Source organism: Triticum urartu, chromosome 2, assembly GCF_003073215.2.
Source record: "Triticum urartu cultivar G1812 chromosome 2, Tu2.1, whole genome shotgun sequence".
In the NCBI taxonomy this organism is placed as follows: domain Eukaryota; kingdom Viridiplantae; phylum Streptophyta; class Magnoliopsida; order Poales; family Poaceae; genus Triticum; species Triticum urartu.
Window position 1 is genome coordinate 712,052,143 of NC_053023.1, and position 26,170 is coordinate 712,078,312.

Sequence of the window (26,170 nt, forward strand, 5' to 3'; positions counted from 1 at the left end):
ACAGCCCCCAAGAGATGTGTCTTTTTATCCTTAGACCTTTTGAAAGGTCCCACCATGTCAAGCCCCCAGACTGCAAATGGCCAAGTGATTGGAATCATCCAGAGCTCTTGAGCCGGCACATGCGCTCATCGTGCAAATTTTTTACATCCGTCACATCTACTGAACAGATATTCTACATCAGCATGAGCTGTCAACCAGTAAAAACCGTGACGAAACGCCTTGGCCACTAAAGATTTTGACCCGGCGTGATGACCACAATCGCCTTCATGGATCTCACGAAGGATTTCTTGACCTTCTTCGGGGGAAACACACCGTTGAAACGCTCCGGAAACACTGCGATGAAATAACTCTCCATCCAAAATCGTCATGGACTTAGATCGCCGGGTTATCTGCCGAGCCAGAGTCTCATCCGCTGGCAACTCTCCCCGGGTCATGTAAGCCAAGAATGGCACCGTCCAATCTGGGATGACATGAAGAGCCGCCACCAACTGCGCCTCCGGGTCAGGAACAGCTAAATCTTCTTCTGTGGGCAACTTGACAGAGGGGTTATGCAAAACATCTAAAAAGGTGTTGGGTGGTACCGGCTTACGCTGAGACCTCAGCCGGCTTAAAGCATCAGTTGCTTCGTTCTTTCAACGGTCAATGTGTTCCACCTGATAACCTTTAAAATATCCTGCAACAGCATCGACCTCTTGGCGATAAGCCGCCATGAGAGGGTCTTTGGAATCCCACTTGCCAGATACTTGCTGAGCCACTAGATCAGAGTCACCAAGACATCTGACCCGGCTCAAGCTCATCTCCTTTGCCACTCGAAGACCATGGAGCAATGCTTCATACTCTACTGCGTTGTTAGTGCATGAAAACATCAACCGTAACACATAACAAAATTTATCACCTCGTGGGGAAGTTAATACGACTCCAGCCCCCGAGCCTTCCAATTGCCTGGATCCATCAAAACGAATAGTCCAATATGTGTTGTCTGGCTTCTCTTCTGGCATCTGCTTCTCTGTCCAGTCATTGATGAAGTCAACCAGGGCTTGAGACTTAATTGCAGTACGTGGAACATACTTCAGCCCATGAGACCCAAGCTCAATTGCCCACTTGGCAACTCGCCCCGTGGCTTCTTTGCTTTGAATAATGTCCCCCAAAGGAGCAGAGCTAACCACAGTGATTGGATGTCCCTGAAAGTAACGCTTAAGCTTCCGGCTTGCCATGAACACCCCATAAACAAGCTTCTGCCAATGTGGATATCGTTGCTTAGATTCAATTAGCACTTCACTGACATAATAAACCGGCCGCTGAACCGGATGCTCTTTGCCAGCCTCCTTGCGCTCTACCACCATAGCCACACTAACAGCCCGTGAGTTGGCAGCCACGTATAACAATAGCGGCTCTTTCTCAATTGGAGCAGCTAGGACCGGCGGCTCAGCCAGTTGTGCCTTCAGATCCTCAAAAGCGGCGTTCACAGCATCACTCCAAACAAAAACATCTGTTTTCTTCATCAACTGATACAGAGGCATAGCCTTTTCCCCTAACCGGCTTATGAACTGGCTCAAAGCGGCCACACGACCCGCCAGTCGTTGAACATCATTGACGCAGGTTGGTTTGGCTAGAGATGTAATTGCCTTGATTTTCTCCGTGTTAGCTTCAATACCTCGTTTAGACACCAGAAAACCCAAGAGCTTGCCGGCTGGCACTCCAAAAACACACTTGGTCGGGTTAAGCATCATCTTGTAAACCCGAAGATTATCAAAAGTCTCTTTTAGGTCTGTGACCAAGGTTTCCTCTTCCCTGGATTTCACCATTATATCATCCACATAGGCATGAACATTGCGCCCAATTTGATTGTGAAGACAATTCTGCACATACCGCTGGTAAGTCGCATGGGCACTCTTAAGCCCAAAAGGCATAGACACATAGCAGAAAGCCCCAAAAGGAGTTATAAACGTTGTCTTCTCTTGATCCTTGACTGCCATCTTAATCTGATGATAACCGGAGTAAGCATCTAAGAAACTCAACCGTGCGCAACCCGCCGTAGCATCAATGATCTGATCAATACGGGGAAGAGCAAAAGGATCAGCCGGACAAGCTTTGCTCAAATCTGTGTAATCCACACACATACGCCAGGTGCCATTCTTTTTTAGTACAAGCACCGGGTTAGCTAACCATTCTGGGTGAAAGACATCCACAATGAACCCAGCTGCCAAGAGCTGGGCCACCTCTTCTCCGATGGCCTTGCGCCTTTCTTCATTGAACCGCCGGAGAAACTGTCTAACATGTTTAAACTTTGGATCGATATTAAGAGTGTGCTCAGCGAGTTCCCTCGGGACACCCGGCATGTCTGAAGGTTTCCATGCAAAGATGTCCCGGTTCTCATGGATGAACTCGATGAGCGCGCTTTCCTATTTCAGATCCAAGTTTGCGCTGATGATGAACTGTTTGGATGAATCGCCAGGCACAAAGTCAACCATCTTAGCGTCATCAGCTAATTTGAATTTTAACTACGGCTCATGCTCTGTTGTTGGTTTCTTTAATGACGTCATGTCCGCCGGGTCAACATGATCCTTGTAGAATGTCAACTCCTCTGTTGCACAAACATATTCAGCATAGGCAACATCCCCCTCTTCACATTTCAAGGCTATCTTCCGGTTCCCATGGACTGTAATGGTGCCCTTGTGACCCGGCATCTTGAGCTGCAAATATACATAACACGGTCGAGCCACGAACTTGGCATAAGCCGGCCACCCAAACAGAGCATGATATGGGCTTTTGATTTTAACCACTTCAAAGGTTAATTTTTCTGCTCTGGAGTCATACTCATCCCCAAAGGCTACTTCCAGCTCGATCTTACCAACTGGGTATGCCGACTTACCAGGTACCACACCATGAAAAACAATGTTGGATTGTTTAAGATTTGTATCCGTCAATCCCATCCGACGAAACGTCTCATAGTAAAGGATGTTGATGTTGCTGCCTCCATCCATGAGTACCTTAGTAAACTTGTACCCACCAACCTGAGGTGCCACTACCAAAGCCAAGTGACCCGGATTATCAACCCGGGGCGGGTGATCCTCTCTGCTCCATACAATAGGCTGCTCCGACCAACGTAAATAACGTGGAATTGCCGGCTCAACGACATTGACGGCCCTCTTGTGGAGCTTCTGGTCCCTCTTACATAGACTGGTAGTAAAGACATGATACTCTCCGCTACTCAACTGCTTCGGGTTGCTCTGATAGCCGGATTGCTATTCTGCTGATTCCCTTGGCCGTGTTGCTGATTATACCCTCCTTGGTGACCATGATAACCCTAACCGTGAAAACCTCCTCCGCTTGAACCGGCGCCCGGGCCCTGAAAGCCGCCTCCACCTGAGCCGCCACCTGGGCCGTGACCTCCATCAAATGCATTTGAATTTTTAAATGCCTTCATGATCGTGCAATCCTTCCACAAGTGGGTGGTTGGTTTCTCCTGGGTGTCATGTTTTGGACAAGGTTCGTTCAACAACTGCTCAAGGGTGGGGCCTGACCCGCCCGATCGAGGGGGTTGTCTGCCCTTGCGCCGCTGATTACCACCCTGTGCATTGGTATTGGCAACAAACTCATCAGCCTTATGTTTATTACCTCGAGGAGTTGTCTTTTCTTCGTCAGACACCGGATCTTTGGTGGTATCAGAATCAGCGTACTTGACAAGAGCCGCCATCAATGTTCCCATGTCATTACAGTCACATTTAAGCCACCCCAACTTCTGCTTCAGAGGTTCAAAACGGCAATTTTTCTCCAGCATCAAAATTGTTGAGCCAGCATCCATCTTATCAGATGAATGTATTATCTCCTTGACCAGGCGCACCCAATGGGCTATAGATTCTCCATCCTCTTGCTTGCAATTGGTCAGGTCCACAATCGACATTGGCTTCTTACATGTATCCTTAAAGTTCTGGATGAACCGTGCCTTTAACTCTACCCATGAACCGATAGAATTGGGTGGCAATCCTTTCAACCAGGTCCGAGCCGTTCCATCCAACATCATGGTAAAATACTTGGCCATTGCAGCATCGCTAACCTCCAACAGCTCCATAGCCATCTCATAACTCTCAATCCAAGCCCCTGGCTGTAAGTCAGTCGTGTAATTAGGCACCTTACGAGGCCCCTTGAAATCCTTGGGCAACCGCTCATTGCGTATGGCTGGGACCAGGCAAGGTACGCCTCTGGTTCTTGTGGCCACTCCTGCCTCAATCGAGGTTGCTGGATAAGCCGGAAAGGTTTGGTGAGCCGCCTGCTCTGCTACTATCTGAGCCGCCCGTTCTGCCTCTTGACGAATCCTCTCCTGATCCGCCAAGTTAAGGGCTCCAGCCCACACCGACTCATGCCTATATGGCCGGTTGTGGCGTTGAGCGTTACTTGACATTTCTGCGGACTCCATGTGCCTACTGTAGCTCGGGCTCCGGCTTGGGCGAGGGGTTGAATGAATCCTGTCTCGATTGTAGGAGTATGCATCCTGCTGGGCCAAAGCTGTCTGAAGTAGTTCTCTTACCCTCCGGGTTTCAATGGCTGCTGGCGAGTCGCTTTCCATTGGGAGAGCTGCCAGACGAGCCGACGCTGCGATGAGGTTTTCCATAGGGTTGGAGAAGTGACCCGGAGGTGTTGCTACATAACGAGGAGGAGCTGTATTTATGCGCGGTGGCTCCATGGTCCGTGGCTGAACCGGTGCACCGGGTGTCGCGACCCGGTTTACTTCCGGTGGGTTGCTTCCCCCAGCTCCGGGTGTATGGAACAGGTTCCTTGGATCCAGCGTTAGAGGCAGACGCGACTGAGTTTTCTGATGTCTCCTCCTCATGACCTCGTTCAATGCATTAAGATCCACCGAGAGCCGGAAAGTTTCTGCTTGAAGCTGCTGGGCACGAGCATCCAGAGCTGCTCGTTCTGCTGCCATCTGGGTTTCCTCCGCGGCTAGATTTTCCTTAGCTTGCACCATCTCCTCCCGCAAGCGTGCCACTTCTGCATCATGCTGGGCTTTATCCGCCAGTTCTACCACAGCGGTTAACAGAGTTGTCAGTTTATCCATGAGGTCCATTAGAACCTGAGCCGGGGGGCACGCGGGGTCTCCTGACCCGGCAGCTGCCGACCCGGTGGCTGCTGCTGTCGCTGCGGTGCAGTTCTGCCCGGGCTGCGTCCCTGCCATGAAGACTTCGGCCCAATTCGGCAGCTCAAGGGGGTCCGGAATACTGCTACCATCGGAACAGCCCCCGAGCATGCCGTCTTGCAGTTGGTACAACGAGTCCGTCTCACCTGTTGATGATGCAGTATCAGAGAAGATGGCCGTCTCCCCGCCTTCCATCGATCCTTCGGAGTATTCGCCGCCATGGACGCAGCCTACGAAAGCATGCTTCACAACAGATTGAACACGGGCGGACCCGGCGCGCTGAGCCGTTTCGATGAGGTTGGTGTGGACGTCCGGCTCAGGGCCTGACTCGCCGATCCAGCCGATGAAGACGTGAATTCCGCCAAAGGGGACCCGGTACCCGTACTCGATCGAGCCGGCCTTGGGGCCCCAGCCTTCGTCATCGATGTAGAGTTTGCCGCGACGACTCTTGGTCATCCGACCCACAGCGTATCCCTTGAGCCCTTCAAAGCCGCCCTTCAAGAACTCAAATCCACCGTGCGCTGGCCCCACGGTGGGCGCCAACTATCATGGAGTTGTCACGGCAGATGTCCTAGAGCAAGGACTTAGTCGTAGGGCCATCGCACTAGGAAACTTAAAGGGGTTAATCGGGACAAAGGACACGAGAGAGTTTTTATACTAGTTCGGCCCCTTACGATGAAGGTAAAAGCCTACGTCTAGTTGGGATTGGTATTGCTGAGGTTTCGATCTCCAAGAGGCTCAACTCGCCGGCTTGGTTATCGACTTGGTTGTTTCTTGCCCTAAACTGCCACCGGGTCGTCCCCTTATATACACGGGTTGACGCCTGGTGGCCTACAGAGTCCCGGCCGGCTCAGAACCGTGTCCGGCTCGGTGACTTCCCTTACATGCCTTTCCTTACAAGTATTTCCTTACATACGACGGTTTACAATATCGGGCCTTAAGCCGGCCCCAGGCCTTTGGGCCTTCTATATGTTTCATAAACTATCATCTTGAATGTATATTGGGCTTCTTATGTAACCCGCCATTAGGGCTGACCCGGCCCCTCCTGGGCGGGTCATATTGGTAGTAATATCCCCAACACTCACCCTTTTTCTTGTGGTTTTGTTTGACTGCACGCTTGGCAGGAACAGTTCCCCCCTTTCTTCTACTTCTAATATATTCACATGCAATTCTCCTGTATGTTCTATAATTTTTTTGATGCAAAATAATGAAATGATTAAAATCCTATTTTTGTACAATAGAACTATAGCGGTAGTTGTTAGCACGTTAGGGCATCTCCAACGCTACCCCCCAAATCAGACACCTCATCCGTCCGCGAACACCGAGGGAGCTAGACACCCAACCATAGCCGCTTACAATTCAAACCACATCTCAACAAACCGGGCGAGTGCAAACTAGATGATTTTCATATAAGCCAGATGAAAACATTTACATTTCGGACATATTAGCTAAGCTATAATGTACTAGGCTAGGCTATTCTAACCTAGTCTATCGCCAGCCACTGAGGATCCCTATTCCCATGACATGTCTTCCCCATGTCAGACAACAAGCTCATAGGACGGTCGTGAGCAATGAAGGGATATGCTTCAGTGGAAGGGGAAGAGTAGCCTCCACTTTCGTGAAGCACCGATAAATGTTGGTTTTTGGGGTAGGGGAAGAAGGTCACCATGGGCCCGTGGCCTACGCCCCCGCGAAGCGGGCAAGCCACCGGTTATGTAGGCTGGCAAGACGGTGGCGGTGGCCTTGATGGGACCTGTCGTGGAATTGTCATGACGGATGTCCTAGTATGAGGACTTAGTCGTGAGGCCAACGCATCTATGTGGTAGCTTGAGAGGGGTTGAGCGGAATCGAGAGACGCAACACAAGACAGGGATTTAGACAGCTTCGGGCCCTGGGAAACATCATCCGGTAACAACCCTGCATGCTGTTTGAGGCTAGGTCTCATTATCATCACGAGGGAGTCATCATAAACCGGCTCTCCTCTTTGTGTCTAGCCCTAAGATTGTTTCTTCTTGCTTGTCCCTCTTTGGGGAGCCCTACCCCTCCTTATATATGTTGAAGAGGCGGGTTACATGTAGAGTCCAACTCAGACTTAAGACTTAACTATTCTAACTTATCTTCATGGGCTTCTTAACATCTTGGGCTTCATAACTCCTGGCAACCCAGTTATCACTGTTTGCCGGTTTAAGATGGTCTGCCGGTTTAAGATGGTCTGCCGGTTTAAGATGGTCTGCCGGTTTAAGATCTGACTTAACTCCTGCCGGTTCACCACCTGCCTTAACACTTTGCCGGTTTACCACCTGCCGGTTTACCGTTCGTCATAGCCATCTGTCTTAACTGTCTGCCGGTTTACCAAGTCCCAACCGGTTTACAACTTTGGCCGGGTCATACCGCGGGGTATATCCCCGACATTAGCCCCCAGTTTAATTTGGATTTATCCATGTTAAACTGATCCTGAGCATCTTTGAATCCTTGTCATTTCCTTCTAGAAAATCCGGGTCAATAGGCCATCTTCATAATCAATTTGCTGACATTGATTTGTCACAGAGAAATATTTGTGAAGAATAACTTCTTTGACTCAGCTCCCAATACTTAACAAAAATATTGGTCTTTGAAATACTCATCTGATCTTCAGCCGGTTTAAGAATGTAGAACTTTGCCGGTTTAAGAATGTAGAACTTTTGCCGGTTTAAGACTTAAACTTGTCGGTTTATCATTGCCAGTTTACAAATATTGATGGCACCGGGTCATAATTGTAGTTAACATCCAGCTTGAAAATATACCTCTTATATGCCCATCACTTGTAGCCCCCAAGTTTTAAGAAGGTAGCATAGCAACAGCTTAAGACTTGCTTCAAATACGAATGTCACAAGCTTGAAGAAATCCCAGTTGTTCATCTCAATCACCAGTCAGAACTGAGTATTCCATATATGTAGCCCCCAAGTGCCGGGTTGTCATGCTTGCAGCAACCTGGGACTTGAAATTGCCTTATGCTTATAAAAACTTCAACCAGTATAGCCCCCAAGGGCCGGGTCATTATGCAATAATGAGCAGGGACTTTATAGATATGATCATGTAGACTTGAACAGCAACGTGTAGCCCCCAAGGGCCGACTCAGTAAGATAATATTGAGCTGGGACTTTATATATACCTCACTGAGAATAACAGTATACGATGTAACCCCTATCGTGGGGCTTGAACCCATGTCCACAAGGTTGAGAGCTTTGTGCTTTACCAACTGAGCAGTGGATCCTTCAATAATAGATGAAAATTTGTGTACCTTGAATTGTTTTACAGGAGCAATTGGTAGCCCCCAAGGGACGGCTCATTGCGATGGGTCGGGTCTTCAATAAGTGAGCAAACGATGACTTTGCATTAGCCCCCAAGTGTCGTGGTGCATGCTTGCAGCGACATGAGACTTGTGTATTTGATGTAATCTTAACTTGAATAATGTAGCCCCCAAGTGCCAGGTTGTAAGCCTGCAGCGACTCGGGACTATTCCTTCAATTGTAGAATAAATCATATCCATTGATAATATGATAGCCATTGCGCTAAAGCGACTTTGAAAACCTTAATCATAATACTGGTTATTGATAACCATAATTAAAATACAGCCGTGTTGGCTATTAAAGATTTTGGATAATATAACCTGGTTTGAAAAACCGGTTCCTGCCATATAAGCCGGTATATACATGCTATGATGATGTAATGATGATGCAACGTATGATGCAATATATGATGATGTATATGTATGATCAAGAGGGTTTAAGCTATGGTTCGGATACGACCAGAGCCCCCATGTAGTCATAATTATGGCATTGCGCCCATCAAGAGGTGTAGCTATGGTTCGAATACGACCAAGCCCCCAAGTGATTTCCCTGGTGCCCTTATGTTGATCAAGAGATGTAACTATGGTTCGAACCCATAGCCCCCAAGTGATTTTCCTAGTGGCCTTATGCCTATCAAGAGGTGTAGCTATGGTTCGGATACGACCAAGCCCCCAAGTGATTTCCCTGATGCCCTTATGCTGATCAAGAGGGTATAAGCTGTGGTTCGGATACGACCAGAGCCTCCAAATGATTTCCCTGGTGGCTTTAAGCCTATCAAGAGGTATAACTATGGTTCGAACATAGTCCCCAAGTGATATTGTGACCTGTGCTCAAGGGATACCCATGTTTGAGCTGTGATGTGCAGCAGACTCTCTTTGGCCCCGTATGATAATATTTGGCTTGATAGCTGGAGTACCGAAGTAACCAGAGTTGTGCTCTTATGATAATATTGGCTTGATAGCCAGATCAAGAGGTGTAGCTATGGTTCGAATACGACCAAGCCCCCAAATGATACTATGAGCTGTGCTCAAGGGGCACCTATGTTTGAGTTGTGATGTGCAACAAACTCTCTTTGGTCCCCTTAATTTCTTCTGAGAACTCGAACTTGCGAGAGATTATTCTTTTGAACCAGAAATTCTTAAACCGGATATTGAGAGCTTCAAAACTCTGTGGGGGACAGCTTTCCCTTGAGCCGGATTTTTAAACTGGAATCCTTCTTCTTAAGCCGGAAATTTTTTGACGGCCTTTAGATTTTCACCAATATGGCGATTTAGGGTCCTGCATTAGATAACTTTGCAAGCCGGGGTAATTGCTCTTTTAAAGAAAGCAATACATAATATAAAAATATACTGGATGAATTTCACCTGATACGCCAGGCCAGTAATTATCCACCGCGGAGTTGATGATCATCATGGTGAAGCGGAAATAAATCATGGGTGAATCCGCCGTCGGAGCAGACAGATGAGTCAGCCGCGACATTATAGGTCGGTGCGGACGGGCTAGTTGTCCTCCGCATCGTAAACCGGCACGAACGGGCAAGTTAATCGCGGGCGCGGTCCCGGCAAGCTGATGTAAACCGGGCCACAGGGACGGCGACTTGCACACATTCATTCACCGGGTGGTATGACACGGACGAAACGCCGGTGCTGAACGTTGCTAGCGCGTGCTCCGTGCCCGTAATATAACGCCTCATTTGTAATGAACAATTGTCCTGCGTCAAAAAATATCACATGTCAAAGTAATTGTTCACACAAAAATTAATATGTGCTATGAAAACAAACCGGACGGATATCACCTAATGTTTTTTGTTCGGACAACGGATAATCCGTTCATCGCGATAGAGGCGGTTTAAGCAGGTCGGCGACTCAATATGGTCCCGGCGGTTCGAGCAGAAACCCTCCGAGTTATTCTCCGGTTCTTTAAACACCCGGCACGGGCTATGCAGATGTATACATCGCCTCCGACGCTGGCGCACGAGGGCCGGATCATACCTTGGCCATGAGTCAATTGACCTGATTGTTTTGTTCGGCGAGTCCATAGAGCTTTTTCTTATCTCTGCTTCGGGCACAAATGTCTTGACGTGAAATATTACATGCATATTTGCCCCGTTCATCAATTGGCATTAGCCTTACTAGTACTTTGCATTGGCTGGGATTTTCTTGTTAGGAAGATTGACTCAGCCTTAAGACCGTCGGCTCACGTGTGAACTCCTCAGCAGATCTCTCAAATTTGACAGCAACAACAGCAACACCACTCAGACCGTCTGTTCCCAATCAGCAGCTGATCCAATCCTTTCCTACTGAATCATATCTTCAAAATCAGTTTCTTCAGTCGCCACGGCTGCATAATCAACTGCTTGCTCTCTGCTAACAGCAGCTATAGATCTTATGGTCAGTATTGCAGACTGTACACATTGCCATGTCATTAAATCTATATTAACTTCAGAAGATAGCTGCCGCGGCTGACAAAATCAACAGTACATGAAGTAATTCCTTGGTTTCATATGCAGTTGGCTGATGTACGTGCAGATGTTGCTGAACCTGAAGAAAATACACTGAAGCCCGACAACGGAGGCAACTTGAGGCCGGGGCAGCCTGTCGGTGACTCTCAAACCGGTGAAGGCGCGCGGGGACGGCATCAGCTCGCAGCTGTGGTGAACCGGCGCGCGGGGAGCAGCAGTAGCGAGTTAACAAGGCGGGTTAACAATGCGGCGCGGCAGGCGGCTCAAAGCCGGTCGGCGCGGCGGTTTACCGTGGCGACAACGGTTTGAAGAAGTGTGGCCGGCAGTAGAAAACCCCAGCGCGTCTTGCTTGCTCCGTCAGTGAGGCGGAGGAGACTCAACGGCGGCTCAATCGTAACGGCGGCGGTGTCCAAAATCAGTAGGCCGGCTCTGTGCACCCGCGGATACAGCAAGGGCGGTTTAAAGCATGGCGATGGGGGCGGTGGCTCTGTAGTTTTAGGCCGGTTCACCAGCAGAGGCGGAGTCGCGGTCACAACATTGAGGCCCGGCGGCGGTTTGAGCAGGCAAAACACTGCAGCAGTTTGGAGGAGGCGAGGCCCAACTGCAGCTTGGAAGAGCGGTGGCAGGCGAGGCGCAGGCACACGGCTGTGAAAGCCGGCGAAGGCGGCCGAGGTAGGAGGGCCGGTCCAAGTCGGCGGATTGGATTGCCACTGATGGCGGGTCAAGTGGTCGGCGACTTGCGCAAAGCAAGTCAAGGCCTGGCGGCGGCTACGGCCAAGTAGGTCCAAGTCAACATCTTGACGAGGCGTAAAATGGCAGCCCTGGGCGGTGCCGGCTCCAGTAAGTGCCAGGGTCTGCTCTCGGCCGGCATGAATGAACGCTGATGCTCCGGTGGAAAAGAGTGCCAGCACGTGAGAGGATTTTTGGTGGGCCAAGGTTGTCGGACTCGCGTGTTAATGGTCCGGACTCCCGCGAGGCCTCACCCCCGTTTGTGGGGAAAAGGATGTCTGAATCGGTCACAAACCGGTAAAGACTCGCGTTGGATGATAAAACACATCTGAACCGCGTGGTCTAGATGGACAGTTTAAGAGTCCACGTTGAAGATGCCTTTACATGGCTTCCCACGAATTCCAAAGATTTGAAAAATCGCATCCTCAATCGGCCAAGCCAGTAAAAGATAGGGGACCGTAGCAGCAGAAATTGACCCTAGTAAAGCATTTGACATACCCAGTAACATATTAATGTGTATATTTGAGAGCACAAACAATTTATCACGAAAAAAACAGGAATCACAGTTTCCACAAGCAGCAGGAGGAGATAATCCTTGCAACATGAACCCAAGCTACCCTTATTCCCATCAAGTGGCTACTCCGGGCAATGTAAGTAAGCAGCGCCTAGATGAGCAGCACGCCCTCTCCTTACCAAGGAGGAGGATGAGAGCGGAGGTGCCCACCGGAGTTGGTGGATCTTCAGAGCGGGAGGGGACGGCGCAGACGAGGATTACCTAGTATGGTTTCCCGGTTGGTTTTAGGGGCCGGGGGAGGAAGCCGCCATTGGAGGCCGGACGGAGAGGCTCACCGGGGTTGGAGGAAGAGATCGATGCGATGCGTTCGAGGTTACGTATTCCATGTGGGGGTCATAGTTTTGCATGTGGCTGCATGCATCGATTGATACAGAGGCCAGGGGTTTTCCTCCTTTTCAAAAGAAAATGTGAGGGTCATAGAATGTGTCAGTGCTCGACTCACGGGTGTCATGAAAATGCGTTTTGTGGTGTTTTCTGTTCAGAGTAAAGCGCCGCTGTACTGCAGGTTCCAACTTGGCGTGTAAATTTGCTGTCAAAAAAGAAATGTCATCAATTTCGCTCTATTAGTGACCTCTTGCACAATCCCATTAATAAGTTGTTCATTGGTCAATTTTTGGTCATGGATAAGCATTCCAAGGCAAGTAAAAGGAAAGCTCCTCAATTTGCAGTTAAGCATGTTAACTGCCCAAATGCCACTCCTCTAAATCACAGACCACAATCATAACTTCACTCTCTTCTTTTGAGATTATCATAACTTCACTCTTATGATAGTTGATATGCATTCCTGACACTGCCTCAAAGTAGTACAGCAAGAATTTCAAATGTACTAGAATGTTTGATCAGATGGCTCCACCATGGTAACAGTATCAACAAATTAGGCACCACACATATAGTAAACGCACCTTGCTCTGCGTTTTCTAAAATCAGGGCTAAAGCCTTAACTGCCAGATTGAAAAGCAGGGCAGCTGCTTCCTCATTTGTGATTCATTTCAGAAACTTTGAAAGGATGGATCATGCGCGTTGTTAGCGGTTGGGCATATATATAATCCCATAATTTTGGTCAACCAAATTTCGCCAAATGCCGAGTCTGTAATGTTAGGGTGTGGAAGATGTTCTTTTGTAAACTCCCATTTCAGCTCCCACACGTACCCTGATGACTTCTGGGATCCAGTAAATATGGTCTGGGTGTATGGCCAATTAAGAGAGAAATGATCATCAATCGAATATCCAGAGAAGAATGTGAGCTTAAGACTTTGACAATGTAGCATCCAATTTGTCTGCAATCATACCAATCCATGCCTGCAAGGAAGATCACTGGATGATGAGTAATTGTCTGGCAAGTCTAGTGTTCAATGTGTGGTGCTCTTTAGCTTGTAAGTTATAGACTGGAGCTACATATTTCAGGAAAAATTATTAATTCAAGTATTCAACATAAAACATACTAACAAGCTCATTTTGAACGAAACAGTATACCTGATCAAGATTGGTGAAGCCCCTTATAGTGTCACCACCAATAACTGCAATTCCTTTGTCACCAATTGGCTGCAATATTAGAGCCTGTAGACCAGAAAAGTTGTAAAATGCTGTGCATTCGTATTTTTAGATAAACAAATGATTTGCATTTTGCATACAAGCATCTGTAAACATGACGCGGAGTTAATTTTTCTGCTATCCAAAACAAAAGGGAGCTTCAGGTCATCTTCTGCTTAAATGATACTGTGAGATGTAACCAAGTTAAATCGTCTGAATGCATCCTAACATCGAATAATTTATCCAAAATTAAACGAATTTGCACCTGTGTGTTAGCTGGTAGAAATGGCAGCTCAGTCCTTCCAGGATATAAAGCAAGATTTGCTAGATACGATTCTGCAAGAAAACCACGATGAAATTTCTGAAACCAACATAAAAACTTCTAAATAACAAACGGCACTCACGCTTCTTGGATTCCATGGCACTCTTGTAAAGGGAGCCTTGGATGAACCTCTGTGCATCCACAGTAACTGCACTACCATCTTGTAGAGAGGCTGCAGCAACCCCAATTTGAAGAATGCAATTACCTCCATACACAACAACCAATGATTTGCAACAAGTTGCAGCCGTCAGGGAATCCCATGTCCTATTTATAAGAGAATAAGTAGCATCTAGCTTCACAACATGAATTCCTTCATATCAAATAAGTACTCAACACAGAACTTGGTGAGATTGTTTAGTTCAGGTTCTGATGAAGTCAGCTTCACAACAGAAAATCTAGTTTGTTTCTTGTGTAAAATGAAAACAGATTTTTTTAATCAAAGTAAAATAAAACCATAAACCGAGCATGAGTAGAATAGTTACCAAAGGAGTTCATGAAGAGCAGAACTTGATACATCCGCATCTACTCGCTTACAATCGACACCTCGAGGAACGACCTGGCATAATTTAACATGGAGAAATCACAATACAAATTAAGTCCAGGAATCCCAATATGAGACAGATCAAGCTATAAGATAGTACATACTCCCTCCGTCCCCAAACAAGTGTCTATCTTAGTACAACCGTGTACTAAAGTTAGTATAAAGTTGAGAAGTTAGTACAAAGTTGAGACACTTATTTTGGGACGGAGGGAGTAATTCTCACCTGAGAAATGGTTTTCGGGCGGATTGACAGCCAAACAAGGCCGGCAAGAATATCAGTTACAGAGAGCGCCAAGGTGAGTATGTCCGCCCTCGACTGCGAACTGTTTGGAGAACAAAGAAAGACCAAATGAGCAATCTTGGGGATCTACAAACACCGAGGACAGAACGGAACTGCGGGCAGAAAGAAGAGAGCAATTTGGTAGTGCAGGGAGACCTGGAGGCGTCGGAGACGGCGGCGATGCCGGAAACGGCACGGTTGAGGAGGACGGCGAGGAGCGACGCGCCGCCGACGAGGATGGGGAGGGCGCGGACGAGCGTGTCGTTGCTCCGGACCCAGTCCCCCACCCACTCCTGCCGCTGCCGCATTGCGCTGCTGCATATCCTGTCCCCTCGCTGCGGATAAGAAGCGAAGAGTTTACGCAGCGGGGGAGAAGGGGAGCAAGGAGAGGTCAAGGGAGGGCGGCACCCACGCTTGGCGGAGGAGGCTGCGGCGGGAAGAATGTTATGGAGGGAAGCCGGCGGCGGCGGCGGCGGCGCTGGGAGGAGACCGGCCGGGGCGTCGATGGGAGCGGAGCGAAGGTACGGCTTCTCAGCAGGCTCGTCTCCATGTGGCTCTGCTCAATCAGAATCCAGTGGAGTTTGCTCCCGAATGTTTTTGGTACTCCACCTCAAAGAAAAAAAACTGACAACAAATATTAGTACATGTGAACGTTCTAATTAGTTTACCAATAGCACATAGAAATAGATCAAAATGGCCTAATACGGTCTTACAGGCATGCTAAAATTCTATGTACTAGACAATTTGCATGCTTCTGAATATGTAACTGAATTATATTCAGATTGTAGCTTAGAGGTCCAATATGTTCAGATATTTCAAACAGTGCTTGTCTGACATGGTAATGATGCATCATTCATCTTTGTTACTGAAATGGGGAATGGAGAGGGTGGACTGAGGACCGTACCTGCCCCCGGCCTCCGGACAAATCGGGGCGGCTGACGGCCTGAGCCTACTGGGCGTCTGGGCACGACGGCCTGCTGCAGACTGCCGACTGGCGCTGGCGATAGGGCCCGGCGACGGCGACACGGCGAAGGCGCGAGGCAAGCGGCCGGCGGCAAATCGGAACGAACGCCTAGAGGAGCAGAGGGGAATTGGTTCGGGGACGGAAGAGCGAGACGGGAGAGGCTCCTGTGCGTGAGTAGGCCGCCGGTCCGTGGCTGGACGTGGAAACTGGAAAGGCCGCGGCCGGTCGTTCCACTGGGTGTTGGATTTCATGGAACGAGGTCCTCTGAAGCAGTACAAACGAGCTACTGCAGAGGGACGTCGTTGCACGTCGTCCGTTCCTTGTGCATCCGACGACAGACAGGACAGCAGCTCGAACCCGTGGAAAGGACTCCAGAGGAGAGAGGGATTGCAGCACCCGAGCTCCACTGCTCTATATTTAAACTTTTTGAAATTTATATTTTTGAAGTTTCAAAAAAATATGAAATTTTCCACGGGGATACATATATACATTCTGAATACCCGTAACAAGTTTTGGTAGAAATATCGTTTTGTTTTGGGCTATAGAAAAGAAAACAAATTTCTGACACTATATAAGAGAAAAGGTGTGCCATTTTTTGTCAGAAATTTCTCTTTTTGTATTTCCCAAAATACAAAGTATTTCTTTTTCAGATTTTTACGAATGTGTGTGTGTATTCATGTATTTGATATAAGATTTTTTTAAGCAACGAAACTGTGTTTTTCAAAATTTTCAAATACCGGGAGCCCTGGAGCCCGGTAGTTGCAGGCACTTTTCGTCGTTTCTGTCCATCTCCTGAAGCGGGTGTAGTAATTGCGACGTCACTAGCTTTGACTTGAACTTGATAAAGATTTCCCTGTCTTTTCTCTTTCGGATGAGATCTCACAAATTTTAGAATAGACCACATCCCTTTTTTTCAGTTGTATTTGACCCAATATTTTCTTTAGACTTGCACAAGTTCCCTGCTTTTTTTTTTGCGGGTGAAGTTCCCTGCTCATTTCTTTTAAACTGCAGAGTTATATTGCCTGCCATTCAGCTGTTTAGTTCTCGCAGCATTCAACAATCTGTTATTCACTTGTTTAATTCTTGGGAACAGTTCAGCATTTTGCTATTCTATTATGTTTAGGTCTTGGCAACAGTTCTATTAAGTTTTGTTCAACTCTACACGTTCATAACTTGCCAGTTCTGCACATCCCTGCACATGCACAAATTGTCTGTCCATTTCTGGGCATGCACAAGTTTGCTAGAACACTCATTCAAGCAAGTAACTTGAACACTTGCCGTTCAAATGTGCTTAATTACTCACATGTACAAGTACCAACAAGAACTCTTATTCAGTAATTCGCATTCAGTATTCTGTGACAATCCCAGTTTAACATTCATTCACACTTTCCACCCTCAATTCAATTCACTTATAACGCAAGAGCACTCATATGCAAAAGAACACCCAATTCTGTTCAGCTCTGCACATGCACAAGAACACTCACTGTCACTGAACACTTTTTCAGTCCTAGCACTCAATCAAGCACTAAAATATTTTGCCATTTAAACGGTTAAATTATGTACAAGTAGCAACCGAAATTCTCATTCAGTCATAACAATCGATCAGAACAACACTATTGAGTGATTTCAAAAAAAGAATTGCCATACAAAATTCAGTTAATATCAGCACTCCCTGCACTTTCCAGGATTTGGACACTGCTTGCTCTCAGCGTCTCGTCTGCCGACGGTGGTAGCGCGGTGAAAGTCCTCTCCCTTCAAGGATGCGTGTGTGGTGAGGTGATAAAAAAAGTGGGCCCCAGCAAATTTAGTGGGATGCTGCGGAGTAGAGAGTCAAAGAGCAAGGCGTGGCAAACTCTCTCAGCCAACGAGCTCATCTCCAAGCCTCAGCCATGGCGACGGAGCGGCCGTCAACGCCGCACCTCCTCGTCGTCCCCTTCCCGGCGCAGGGCCACGCTCTGCCGCTGCTCGACCTGGCCGCGCTGCTCGCGTCCCGCGGCCTCCGCCTCACCGTCGTCACCACGCCCGCCAACGCGCCGCTCCTGTCCCCTCTCCTCGCCGCCCACCCCGGCTCCGTCCAGCCCCTCGTCCTCCCCTTCCCCGCGCACCCCTCCCTCCCGCCAGGCCTCGAGAACACCAGGAGCTGCCCGCCCTCCTACTTCCCCGTCTTCATCCACGCGCTCGCCGCGCTCCGCCAGCCCGTCCTCGCGTGGGCCAGGTCGCACCCTCACCCCGTCGCCGCCGTCGTGTCCGACTTCTTCTGCGCGTGGACGCAGCCCCTCGCGGCGGATCTCGGCGTGCCCCGGATCGTCTTCTCGCCCTCGGGCGTCCTCGGCACCGCCGTCCCGCACTCGCTGTTCCGTCGGCTGGTCAAGCGGCCGTCGGATGCCGATGACGGGTTCGGCGTCTCGTTCCCGGCGATTCCCGGCGAGCCGGCGTTTCAGTGGAGGGAGATCTCCGGGATGTACAGGGGCTACATGGAAGGCCAGGTGGGGGAGCAGGTCGGCGAGGCCGTGAGGCAGAACTTCCTCTGGAACCTGGAGAGCTGGGGGTTTGTGTCGAACACCTTCCGTGCGCTCGAGGGGAGGTACCTGGACTCGCCGCTCGAGGACCTGGGGTACAAGCGCGTGTGGGCGGTGGGTCCGCTCGCGCCGGAGACGAGCAGCTCCGGAGATCGTGGCGGCGAGGCGGCTCTTGTCGCCGGCGGTCTCGGGGCGTGGCTGGACGGCTTCCCGCAGGGCTCGGTCGTGTACGTGTGCTTCGGCAGCCAGGCCGTGCTGACCCCGGCCGTGGCGACGGCCCTAGCCGAGGCGCTGGAGCGCAGCGCCGTCCCGTTCCTGTGGGCCGCGGGCGACGGCGCGGTGCTCCCGGAAGGGTTCGAGGCGCGCGCGGAGGCGGCGAGGTGCGGGATGGTGGTGCGCGGGTGGGCGCCGCAGGTGGCCATCCTGCGGCACGCGGCGGTGGGGTGGTTCATGACGCACTGCGGCTGGAACTCGGTGCTGGAGGCGGCGGCAGCGGGCGTGCCCATGCTGGCGTGGCCGATGACGGCGGATCAGTTCGTGAACGCGCGGCTGCTCGAGGACGAGGCGCGCGTCGCGGTGAGCGCGTGCGCGGGCGGGATCGGCGTGGCCCCGGACTCCGGCGAGCTCGCGGCCGTGCTGGCCGGCGCTGTCGGGGAGGGAGGGAGCGCCGCGCGGGCGCGCGCCAAGGAGCTCGCGGCGGAAGCGGCCAGCGCGACCAAGGAAGGCGGGAGCTCGCGCGAGGATCTGGAGCGGCTGCTGCTAGAGATGCAGAAGCTTTGAGCCTTTGAACGTGGTGCGAAAGATTTTAGATAACATTCACGGAGTTGTTTCTGCTATACACTCGGTATACAGGGCTCAATTTCCTAGATTTTGAGGCACACTTTTTTTCCTGCAGCCATGCCTACTCACTCCGTTTCTAAATATAAGTCTTCAGAGATTCCACTGTCATTGAGGGCATGTACCCCCATAGTGATGGCAAGAAGTTGGCCGGCGAAGCGACGCTCTGCTGGCTCCCTCACACGGCTTGTGGGGAGTGGCCGGGCGGAAGGTTCTTCATCCCTGCGCAAGACGCCTATCTCTGCTCCGTCGCCGCCGCGTCCCTGGCCTTCTTCATGAAGAGCCAGTTTCGCCGGTCGGTGGTGACGATCAACGTCGGCCTTCCACTCAGCGTTCGACATGTCGGGGGGCCTTGCCATCGGCTTCCTCTGCTTTGGCTGGACAATGCCATCAGTGGCTAGGTGAGGGCTGCATATTTCTTCGGTGGCATGGCAGGCAGATCTAGGGAAGAATGGAGGGAGCAGCGGGGGAGAAGGAAGGGATAAGGGGGAGAATGGAGGAAAAGGGGGAAGAAAACGGCGGGAAATCGTCCAAAGTCGCGGACAGCGCGGGCCCACACGCATTTTCGCTTCAGTCGGTGCCCCTAGGCGCCTCCTGGCGCGCTGGGTTCGGCTTTGGATCGCCAGTTGTTATTTCGGCCCAAACCAGCGATAAACAATGATCTGAAGGCGCGACTGGAACGATTTTTCATCACCAGCGTTAAAAAAGGCACACTGAAGAGTCTATTGAGGGAAGGAGTGGAGATGCTCACGGGGCTCAAAGAAGAGAGGAAGGACAACGAGCTCACCCTAAGCACATGATCATGCTCGATAAGGCACTGGATGCACGGGAAGGCAATTAACAGAGATGGAGCTTGCGAGGAAGCACGCTCGGTGACGAGGCGCTACTGGAGGGCATGGGTGGCTTCTAAAGGATTCCATGGAGCCTAGGAAGGCGACGATAATAGCAAGTATGCAACTTTCTTTTTACTTAGTTTGTCCGAAATCAATCTCATCCAACTTTGACCAAGTTTATATAAAAAATTATAGACATTCACGTAAGAACATCAATATCATTAGATTCATCTTGAATATATTTTCATATTATATTTATTAAATATTATATATGCTAATAATTTCTAATATAAATTTGATCAAACTTAGCAAAGTTTGATTTTCGACAAATCCAATGTGCAGAGTAAAAAGGACCAGAGGGAGTATTAATTACCACAAATTCAAGCGGCGACATCGATGTTAGGGAGAATTGGCGCAATTACTTGGCAGAGCTTACGCAAACATTGTTGCGAATTCAACTGAACCAACGAGGCGATTAGGGACCAAACTAGTCACCGCCGGTTCTTTTGGGTGGCTTAAAAAATAAGTTGCCTTTCTTCAGCATAAAAAACAATCCGCTTACAAAATTTGTTCAGGCGTAATCTCATAACTACTCCCTCCCTCCGTTTCTAAATATAAGTTTTTTTAAAGATTTAAATATGGAGTAGATTCACTTGTTTTGCTTCGAATATAGTCCATATTAGAATCTCTAAAAAGACTATATTTAAGAACAGAGAGAGTAGTTCAAAAGCTTCAATTAACGAGGAAGACGGTTTAAATTTCATGCCACCAAAAGAACTGGCCTTTGACGCGACTAGACACGATTGAACGCCAATGCATCTAACTTAATAACGGCCACGGCGTGCGCCACGCTTATAACCTGCTAGTAACGTTTAGACTCAAATCGTTTTATTAGTTAGTAGCAGTATGCAGCAAGATAGCATTTATGTGAACTAGAAATCCAATAGTGTCGATCTAAGACGCCTAACTGCGCATAATTCTTGGGCGTAAGCAGAAGGTTTCAGTTAAACACTGGCAAGTAAAGCAACACGAGATCACCAATTTAAGCATCTCCATTGCTGATTGCACCACAAAAAAAAAGGAACCACTCCCTTTATTCACTGATATAAGATGTTCTTGATACTTCCATATGGTGAACAAACACACTGAAACACGTCTACATACATCCGATTTAGAAGAAAAAAAGTTAGAACATCTTATAATAGTGAACGAAAGGAGTATTACAGAGTAGATCATCCAGCTAAGTAAAGTTGTTGCACAAACTGAGCCAAAAAAATAAAACTATGTTCACTCCAGAGTACGAGGGAGGTCTTTCAACTGCAGCCTGAAACAAGGTCGGAAAATGGCGAACTGTGCCTGAAAAATAATGGTGCTTCAACAGGGCCTAGTATAAACTTGTTTGGTTCTACCCTGGCCTGGACACCAACCAAACAGCAGCCCCGAAATGACCATGTAAGCAAAAGCCTGAAGCACAAGACATTTTGTAACAACATAGAAGACGATACGCTGAGATCGCTCGAGAACAAGAGCATCGAGTAACAACAATGTATGAAGTTGCAGTTATTTGTCTGCAAGGGATACAAGTCTTACCTTGAGAAATTCACAGGCTTACATCTTGATGTTGAAATACTCAGGATCAAAATGGTGTAGCCTCACGTATCCATCCTCCCCACCACTCGAAAAGCTATGGACATTACATGGGAAAACATGGGTCGTTAGAACTGGAATTCGTAAAAATACATGAGAAATCAAGAACTGAAGCTCAAATAGGGAGGTGAAAATCCTATTTCTCAAAAGCATTTCGATAAACATAAATCACCAAAGAAATATAACAGTATCAAAGAAGGAAGGATTGGTAGCTCTCATAAATTTATTTTACAACAACATATTCATAATAGCGTATATGACCAAAGTTTATTTGGCTAAAATCACTGAGCTGCCATACCATCTACATGAGGAATTCAACAGGTACAATAAAACAGAATGTGCAAGAAAGCATGATCAAGCAATATTGCAGGTTAGATCTGCCAAGATAAATTCAGAGGACGATATAGCTCTCATATCCAACTTTTCATCAAAACAAGGTCAGCATAGCGTATATTGCCAATGTAATTGGCTATAATCACTGAGCATCATTATTACTAAACATGACAAAAGAGAGTGATTCAATAAGATACAAGGTGTGAAGAAAAGGCACCAAAACACAAAGGAAACAACATGTGCTCAAACAGATGGGAATGATAAGTTATGTGTTACCCAAAAGTCAAAACTCAAGGCCAAGATAGAGAGGATTCATTAAGACTCGAGATTAAAGACAATAGAATGGTGATAAGAATTACTTCATGTAGCTCTCATATACAACTTTTCATCAAAATATGGTCAGTATAGCGTATATTGCCAATGTAATTGGCTATAATCACTGAGCATCATTATTACTAAACATGAGAAAAGAGAGTGATCCAATAAGATAGAAGGTGTGAAGAAAAGGCACCAAAACACAAAAGAAACAACATGTGCTCAAACAGATGGAAATGATAAGTTATGTGTTACACAAAAGTCAAAACTCAAGGCCAAGATAGAGAGGATTCATTAAGACTCGAGATTAAAGACAATAGAATGGTGATAAGAATTACTTCATGTAGCTCTCATATACAACTTTTCATCAAAATATGGTCAGTATAGCGTATATTGCCAATGTAATTGGCTATAATCACTGAGCATCATTATTACTAAACATGAGAAAAGAGAGTGATCCAATAAGATAGAAGGTGTGAAGAAAAGGCACCAAAACACAAAGGAAACAACATGTGCTCAAACAGATGGAAATGATAAGTTATGTGTTACCCAAAAGTCAAAACTCAAGGCCAAGATAGAGAGGATTCATTAAGACTCGAGATTAAAGACAATAGAATGGTGATAAGAATTACTTCATGTAGCTCTCATATACAACTTTTCATCAAAATATGGTCAGTATAGCGTATATTGCCAATGTAATTGGCTCTAATCACTGAGCTACACGTTGAGAAAAAATCACAAGAGAAAAGCCAGTATTCAACAAGATAAAAGGTAGTAAGCAAAGGCATGAGATCACAAAGGAAACAAAATATGTCACAAGCAGATAACAAAGATGAACAATGTGTAACAGATAAGTCAAACCCAATGCCCATGTAGAATCCAGGATACAGAGGATGAGTCAAGACTTAAGAAGTTAGAAAATAAAGTGGCGAGTGAGGATTACTTCACAATACTTGACCCACGGGAGATAAATAAATATGAACAAGAAAACAATATCAAGATCTGCTCTCATAAAGTTTGATGACATCTTAAAGACTCAGAATAGCGTATATCGCCATGAATCTACACGGCTTAATCATTGAGAAGATTAGCAAACTAAGTGAAACAGAGCATATTGCCAACCCAAGGTGCAGAGGCAAAATGTAAATTGAGAAATCAACATGAAATGGTAAAAAGGGTTAGTTAACATATAAAATTCAAAATCAAGGTCTGCTCTCATAACATTTGATGACATCCTAAAGATTCAGAATAGCGTATATCGCCATGAATCTACATGGCTTAATCATTGAGCAAATTAGCATACCAAGTGTGAAACAGAGGCATAACACAAACCCAAGTGCAGAGGCAGAACACGAATATAGAAATCAAAATACAATGTTATATGAAATAACCTCTTTCCATCAGGATTAAATGCCAATGCATTGATTGGTCCAAAATGTCCTTTAACACCACCAATCTCTTCTTGTAAAATCTGAAATTAACAACAAAATCCTGTTACAGATTTTGACAATATATACGGACAGAATGTAACTTCCCATAGAGTCAAGAGGCATCTGTGTAAAAATATACAAAGGAATCTAGCTCACCTTGTGGAAAAATTTGGCCTCAAATTTACCGGCACGGCGATCTGTCATAGTAACGTTCATTGCATCTTGACCACCTCCAATAACCACCTATGAACCGCAAACAAATATGTTGTTTAGAAAATACAAATGAGTTTCCATATAGAATAACAAAAAACACCATTATAATGTACCAATTTAGTTCAGCACCATGCATACATGGGATGAGCTTTAAACACAGAAGCTGACAAATTAAGATAACAAATGTGCAAAGGAATCATGGTTCACACACTTTGACAAACTTGGCCTTAACTAAAGAGAGCAAGAAATCAAAGGTAGGAAATAAATGTGCAGGACAAACATATGTGGCACTCAAGACCAGAGCACATACACAGTAATCTTATCCAACTCAATAATTACCAAAAGGGCTGAATCGAAGAGCACATTTACAAATTCATAGTCACTCCCAACTTCATGGTTGCCCACGGAAATATATGCTTTTAGCTTCTTGTGAAAAGACCAAGAATTAAAAACACAGCCCCATGTGCTTTGAGAGAGCTCATACATTGAAATGCTCGCAGCAACGTAAGAACAATGACAGATAAGGAAGGCGACAGATAGAGGAGCATACATTATCAAGAGTAGGAGACATGTCAACAGCATTAACTGGTCGCTCTGTGACATATGTCTTTATCAGGGTCAGTGTTCTTGCATCCCATAGCTGCCACATAACAGATGTCAGAAGAATCCATATAACAAGAAAAAATAAAGTACAGATTATCAGGGCAGCAATCCCAAAAGTATCACCTTAGCAGATTTATCCAAGGAACCTGTGAGGAAATGAGACCAATCTAAGGATTTTGATAGTGAGCTAATTGCCTTCTGATGCCCAGCCTCCTTGTCTGACTCCTTCAGCAGCTTTCCAGTCTACAGGCCCAAGAGAAAATAGGACATAAATGCATAACATCATACAAAATGGGAAAGCAACAAACCTAGCATGTACCAACAAACATTGCATGACAAGATAGATAGTGGATATAAACTTTGCATGAGATAACCTATTAGTTCCTTCATTCTGTCTAGTAAACAAACCACACAGAGAAAAATGCAATTCTAGAGGGGGGGAAATACTCTAGTCAAACGGACTAAGAACTAAGCAGCCACCAAGAAACATATGGCCAGATTTACATATTAACAGTTTGCTGTGTTAATTCGAGGTGTTGTTGGTAATAAGAAACTCACGGAAACAGGCCACATGACATGGAAATTCAGGTACCGTGTGAAATATAAAGCCCTGAGCTCAAGCAACATTTTAAACTATTGAACAATATGAGTGGCTATCCACAACCACTACATCGACAATCATGCAACAATAGTTATAAGTTCATGCCAATAAGCATATTGCCAGAGGTCCATAGCACCAGACACCCTAATAGGGTAGAAACAATCGCCAGCAGGACTCAACAGGACTACGTGCAAGCATGGGGTGCTAACCTCAGAGTCCCAGATGCGGATGGTGGCATCCTCGCCAGCCGTGATGATGGTCCGGTTGCCGGGTCCCCACACGGCCCTGTTAATCCTCCCCGTGATGCCGGAGATCACGAGCGCCGACTCCTCCGTCTCTGCAAACCACCAACACACACCTCAAAATCCACATTCACGACACAACTAGACATCTAGAAACTTGAGGCGAAGGAGAGTGAGTGGACCGTACGGTCTTGCAAGTCCTCGGCGATGCGCTTGACCTGCGCGGTGGGCATCTTCCCCATGAAGCTGTCGGTGGTGATGACGGCCAGGTGGTCGCCGATGGCGAAGTCGACGGAGCGCGCGGGGGCGTCGAACCTGAAGGTGAAGAGCTCCCTCCCCGTCTGGACGTCCCAGAGCTTGGCGGTCTGGTCGGCGCTGCCCGTGATGAGGCGCGTGGAGTGGCGGGAGACGTCGCAGGACCACACCGCGCCGTTGTGGCCGCGGTAGGTGCCGAGGCGGTCGCCGTTGGAGGCGTACCACACGGTGGGCGTGTGGTCCTTGGCGCAGGAGAAGAGCAGGTCGCCGTCCCGGTTGTACTTGAGGAACGTGAGCGGGCGCTCGTGCCCCTTCATGAGAACAGGCCTCATCTTGCCACTGACTGCTCGCCGCCGCCGCCGGGAGGTGTAGGGCTAGGGAAGTGTAAGGGTCTGGATCGTGCGGTCGCGGCGGAGCGAAACCCTAGCTGCGCGTGGACAGGGGGGCGTTTGTGTGGGAAAACCTAAGCCGTTAG

The 26,170-nt window shown here is 47.8% G+C and overlaps 3 protein-coding genes and 7 non-coding genes across 14 annotated transcripts; 1 reads left to right on the forward strand and 9 right to left on the reverse strand.

Annotated features, from left to right (window-relative positions):
• Positions 1-12,951: 12,951 nt before the first annotated feature.
• Positions 12,952-16,107, reverse strand: LOC125540030 (protein COFACTOR ASSEMBLY OF COMPLEX C SUBUNIT B CCB4, chloroplastic). Of its 2 annotated transcripts, none has more exons than XM_048703598.1 (9): positions 15,808-16,107; positions 15,316-15,512; positions 15,060-15,238; positions 14,847-14,946; positions 14,565-14,638; positions 14,165-14,346; positions 14,026-14,096; positions 13,704-13,787; positions 12,952-13,529 (listed from the first exon to the last, which is right to left on the reverse strand). In XM_048703598.1, the coding sequence occupies exons 2-9, from the start codon at positions 15,451-15,453 to the stop codon at positions 13,476-13,478; spliced, it is 882 nt and encodes a 293-aa protein (XP_048559555.1). In that variant the 5' UTR covers positions 15,454-15,512; positions 15,808-16,107; the 3' UTR covers positions 12,952-13,475. The 2 variants fall into 2 exon arrangements, with proteins under 2 accessions (XP_048559555.1, XP_048559554.1); XM_048703597.1 differs by having other exon boundaries at positions 15,316-15,527.
• A 1,430-nt stretch (positions 16,108-17,537) lies between these two features.
• Positions 17,538-20,277, forward strand: LOC125540031 (flavonol 3-O-glucosyltransferase UGT89B1-like). Of its 3 annotated transcripts, none has more exons than XR_007297143.1 (2): positions 17,538-19,230; positions 19,314-20,277. XR_007297143.1 is itself a non-coding variant. In XM_048703600.1 (1 exon), exon 1 carries the CDS (start codon positions 17,757-17,759, stop codon positions 19,164-19,166), a length of 1,410 nt encoding a protein of 469 aa, XP_048559557.1. In that variant the 5' UTR covers positions 17,539-17,756; the 3' UTR covers positions 19,167-19,333. The 3 variants fall into 3 exon arrangements, 1 of the variants encoding a protein (XP_048559557.1); XR_007297144.1 differs by having other exon boundaries at positions 19,321-20,277; XM_048703600.1 differs by having other exon boundaries at positions 17,539-19,333.
• An 854-nt stretch (positions 20,278-21,131) lies between these two features.
• LOC125540032 (eukaryotic translation initiation factor 3 subunit I-like) lies at positions 21,132-26,160 on the reverse strand. 2 transcript variants are annotated; one of them, XM_048703602.1, is made up of 8 exons: positions 25,628-26,160; positions 25,408-25,535; positions 24,721-24,840; positions 24,545-24,634; positions 23,938-24,024; positions 23,743-23,822; positions 21,647-21,740; positions 21,132-21,471 (listed from the first exon to the last, which is right to left on the reverse strand). In XM_048703602.1, the coding sequence occupies exons 1-7, from the start codon at positions 26,025-26,027 to the stop codon at positions 21,665-21,667; spliced, it is 981 nt and encodes a 326-aa protein (XP_048559559.1). In that variant the 5' UTR covers positions 26,028-26,160; the 3' UTR covers positions 21,132-21,471; positions 21,647-21,664. The 2 variants fall into 2 exon arrangements, with proteins under 2 accessions (XP_048559559.1, XP_048559558.1); XM_048703601.1 differs by having other exon boundaries at positions 21,132-21,520.
• LOC125541871 lies at positions 21,914-21,994 on the reverse strand. Its single transcript, XR_007297711.1, has one exon. It is a non-coding gene; the product is annotated as a small nucleolar RNA U54 (small nucleolar RNA).
• Positions 22,109-22,188, reverse strand: LOC125541870. The gene has a single exon (XR_007297710.1). It is a non-coding gene; the product is annotated as a small nucleolar RNA U54 (small nucleolar RNA).
• LOC125541868 lies at positions 22,403-22,482 on the reverse strand. Its single transcript, XR_007297708.1, has one exon. It is a non-coding gene; the product is annotated as a small nucleolar RNA U54 (small nucleolar RNA).
• Positions 22,697-22,776, reverse strand: LOC125541869. The gene has a single exon (XR_007297709.1). It is a non-coding gene; the product is annotated as a small nucleolar RNA U54 (small nucleolar RNA).
• Positions 22,991-23,070, reverse strand: LOC125541866. Its single transcript, XR_007297706.1, has one exon. It is a non-coding gene; the product is annotated as a small nucleolar RNA U54 (small nucleolar RNA).
• LOC125541873 lies at positions 23,355-23,436 on the reverse strand. Its single transcript, XR_007297713.1, has one exon. It is a non-coding gene; the product is annotated as a small nucleolar RNA U54 (small nucleolar RNA).
• LOC125541872 lies at positions 23,562-23,643 on the reverse strand. The gene has a single exon (XR_007297712.1). It is a non-coding gene; the product is annotated as a small nucleolar RNA U54 (small nucleolar RNA).
• Positions 26,161-26,170: the final 10 nt, after the last annotated feature.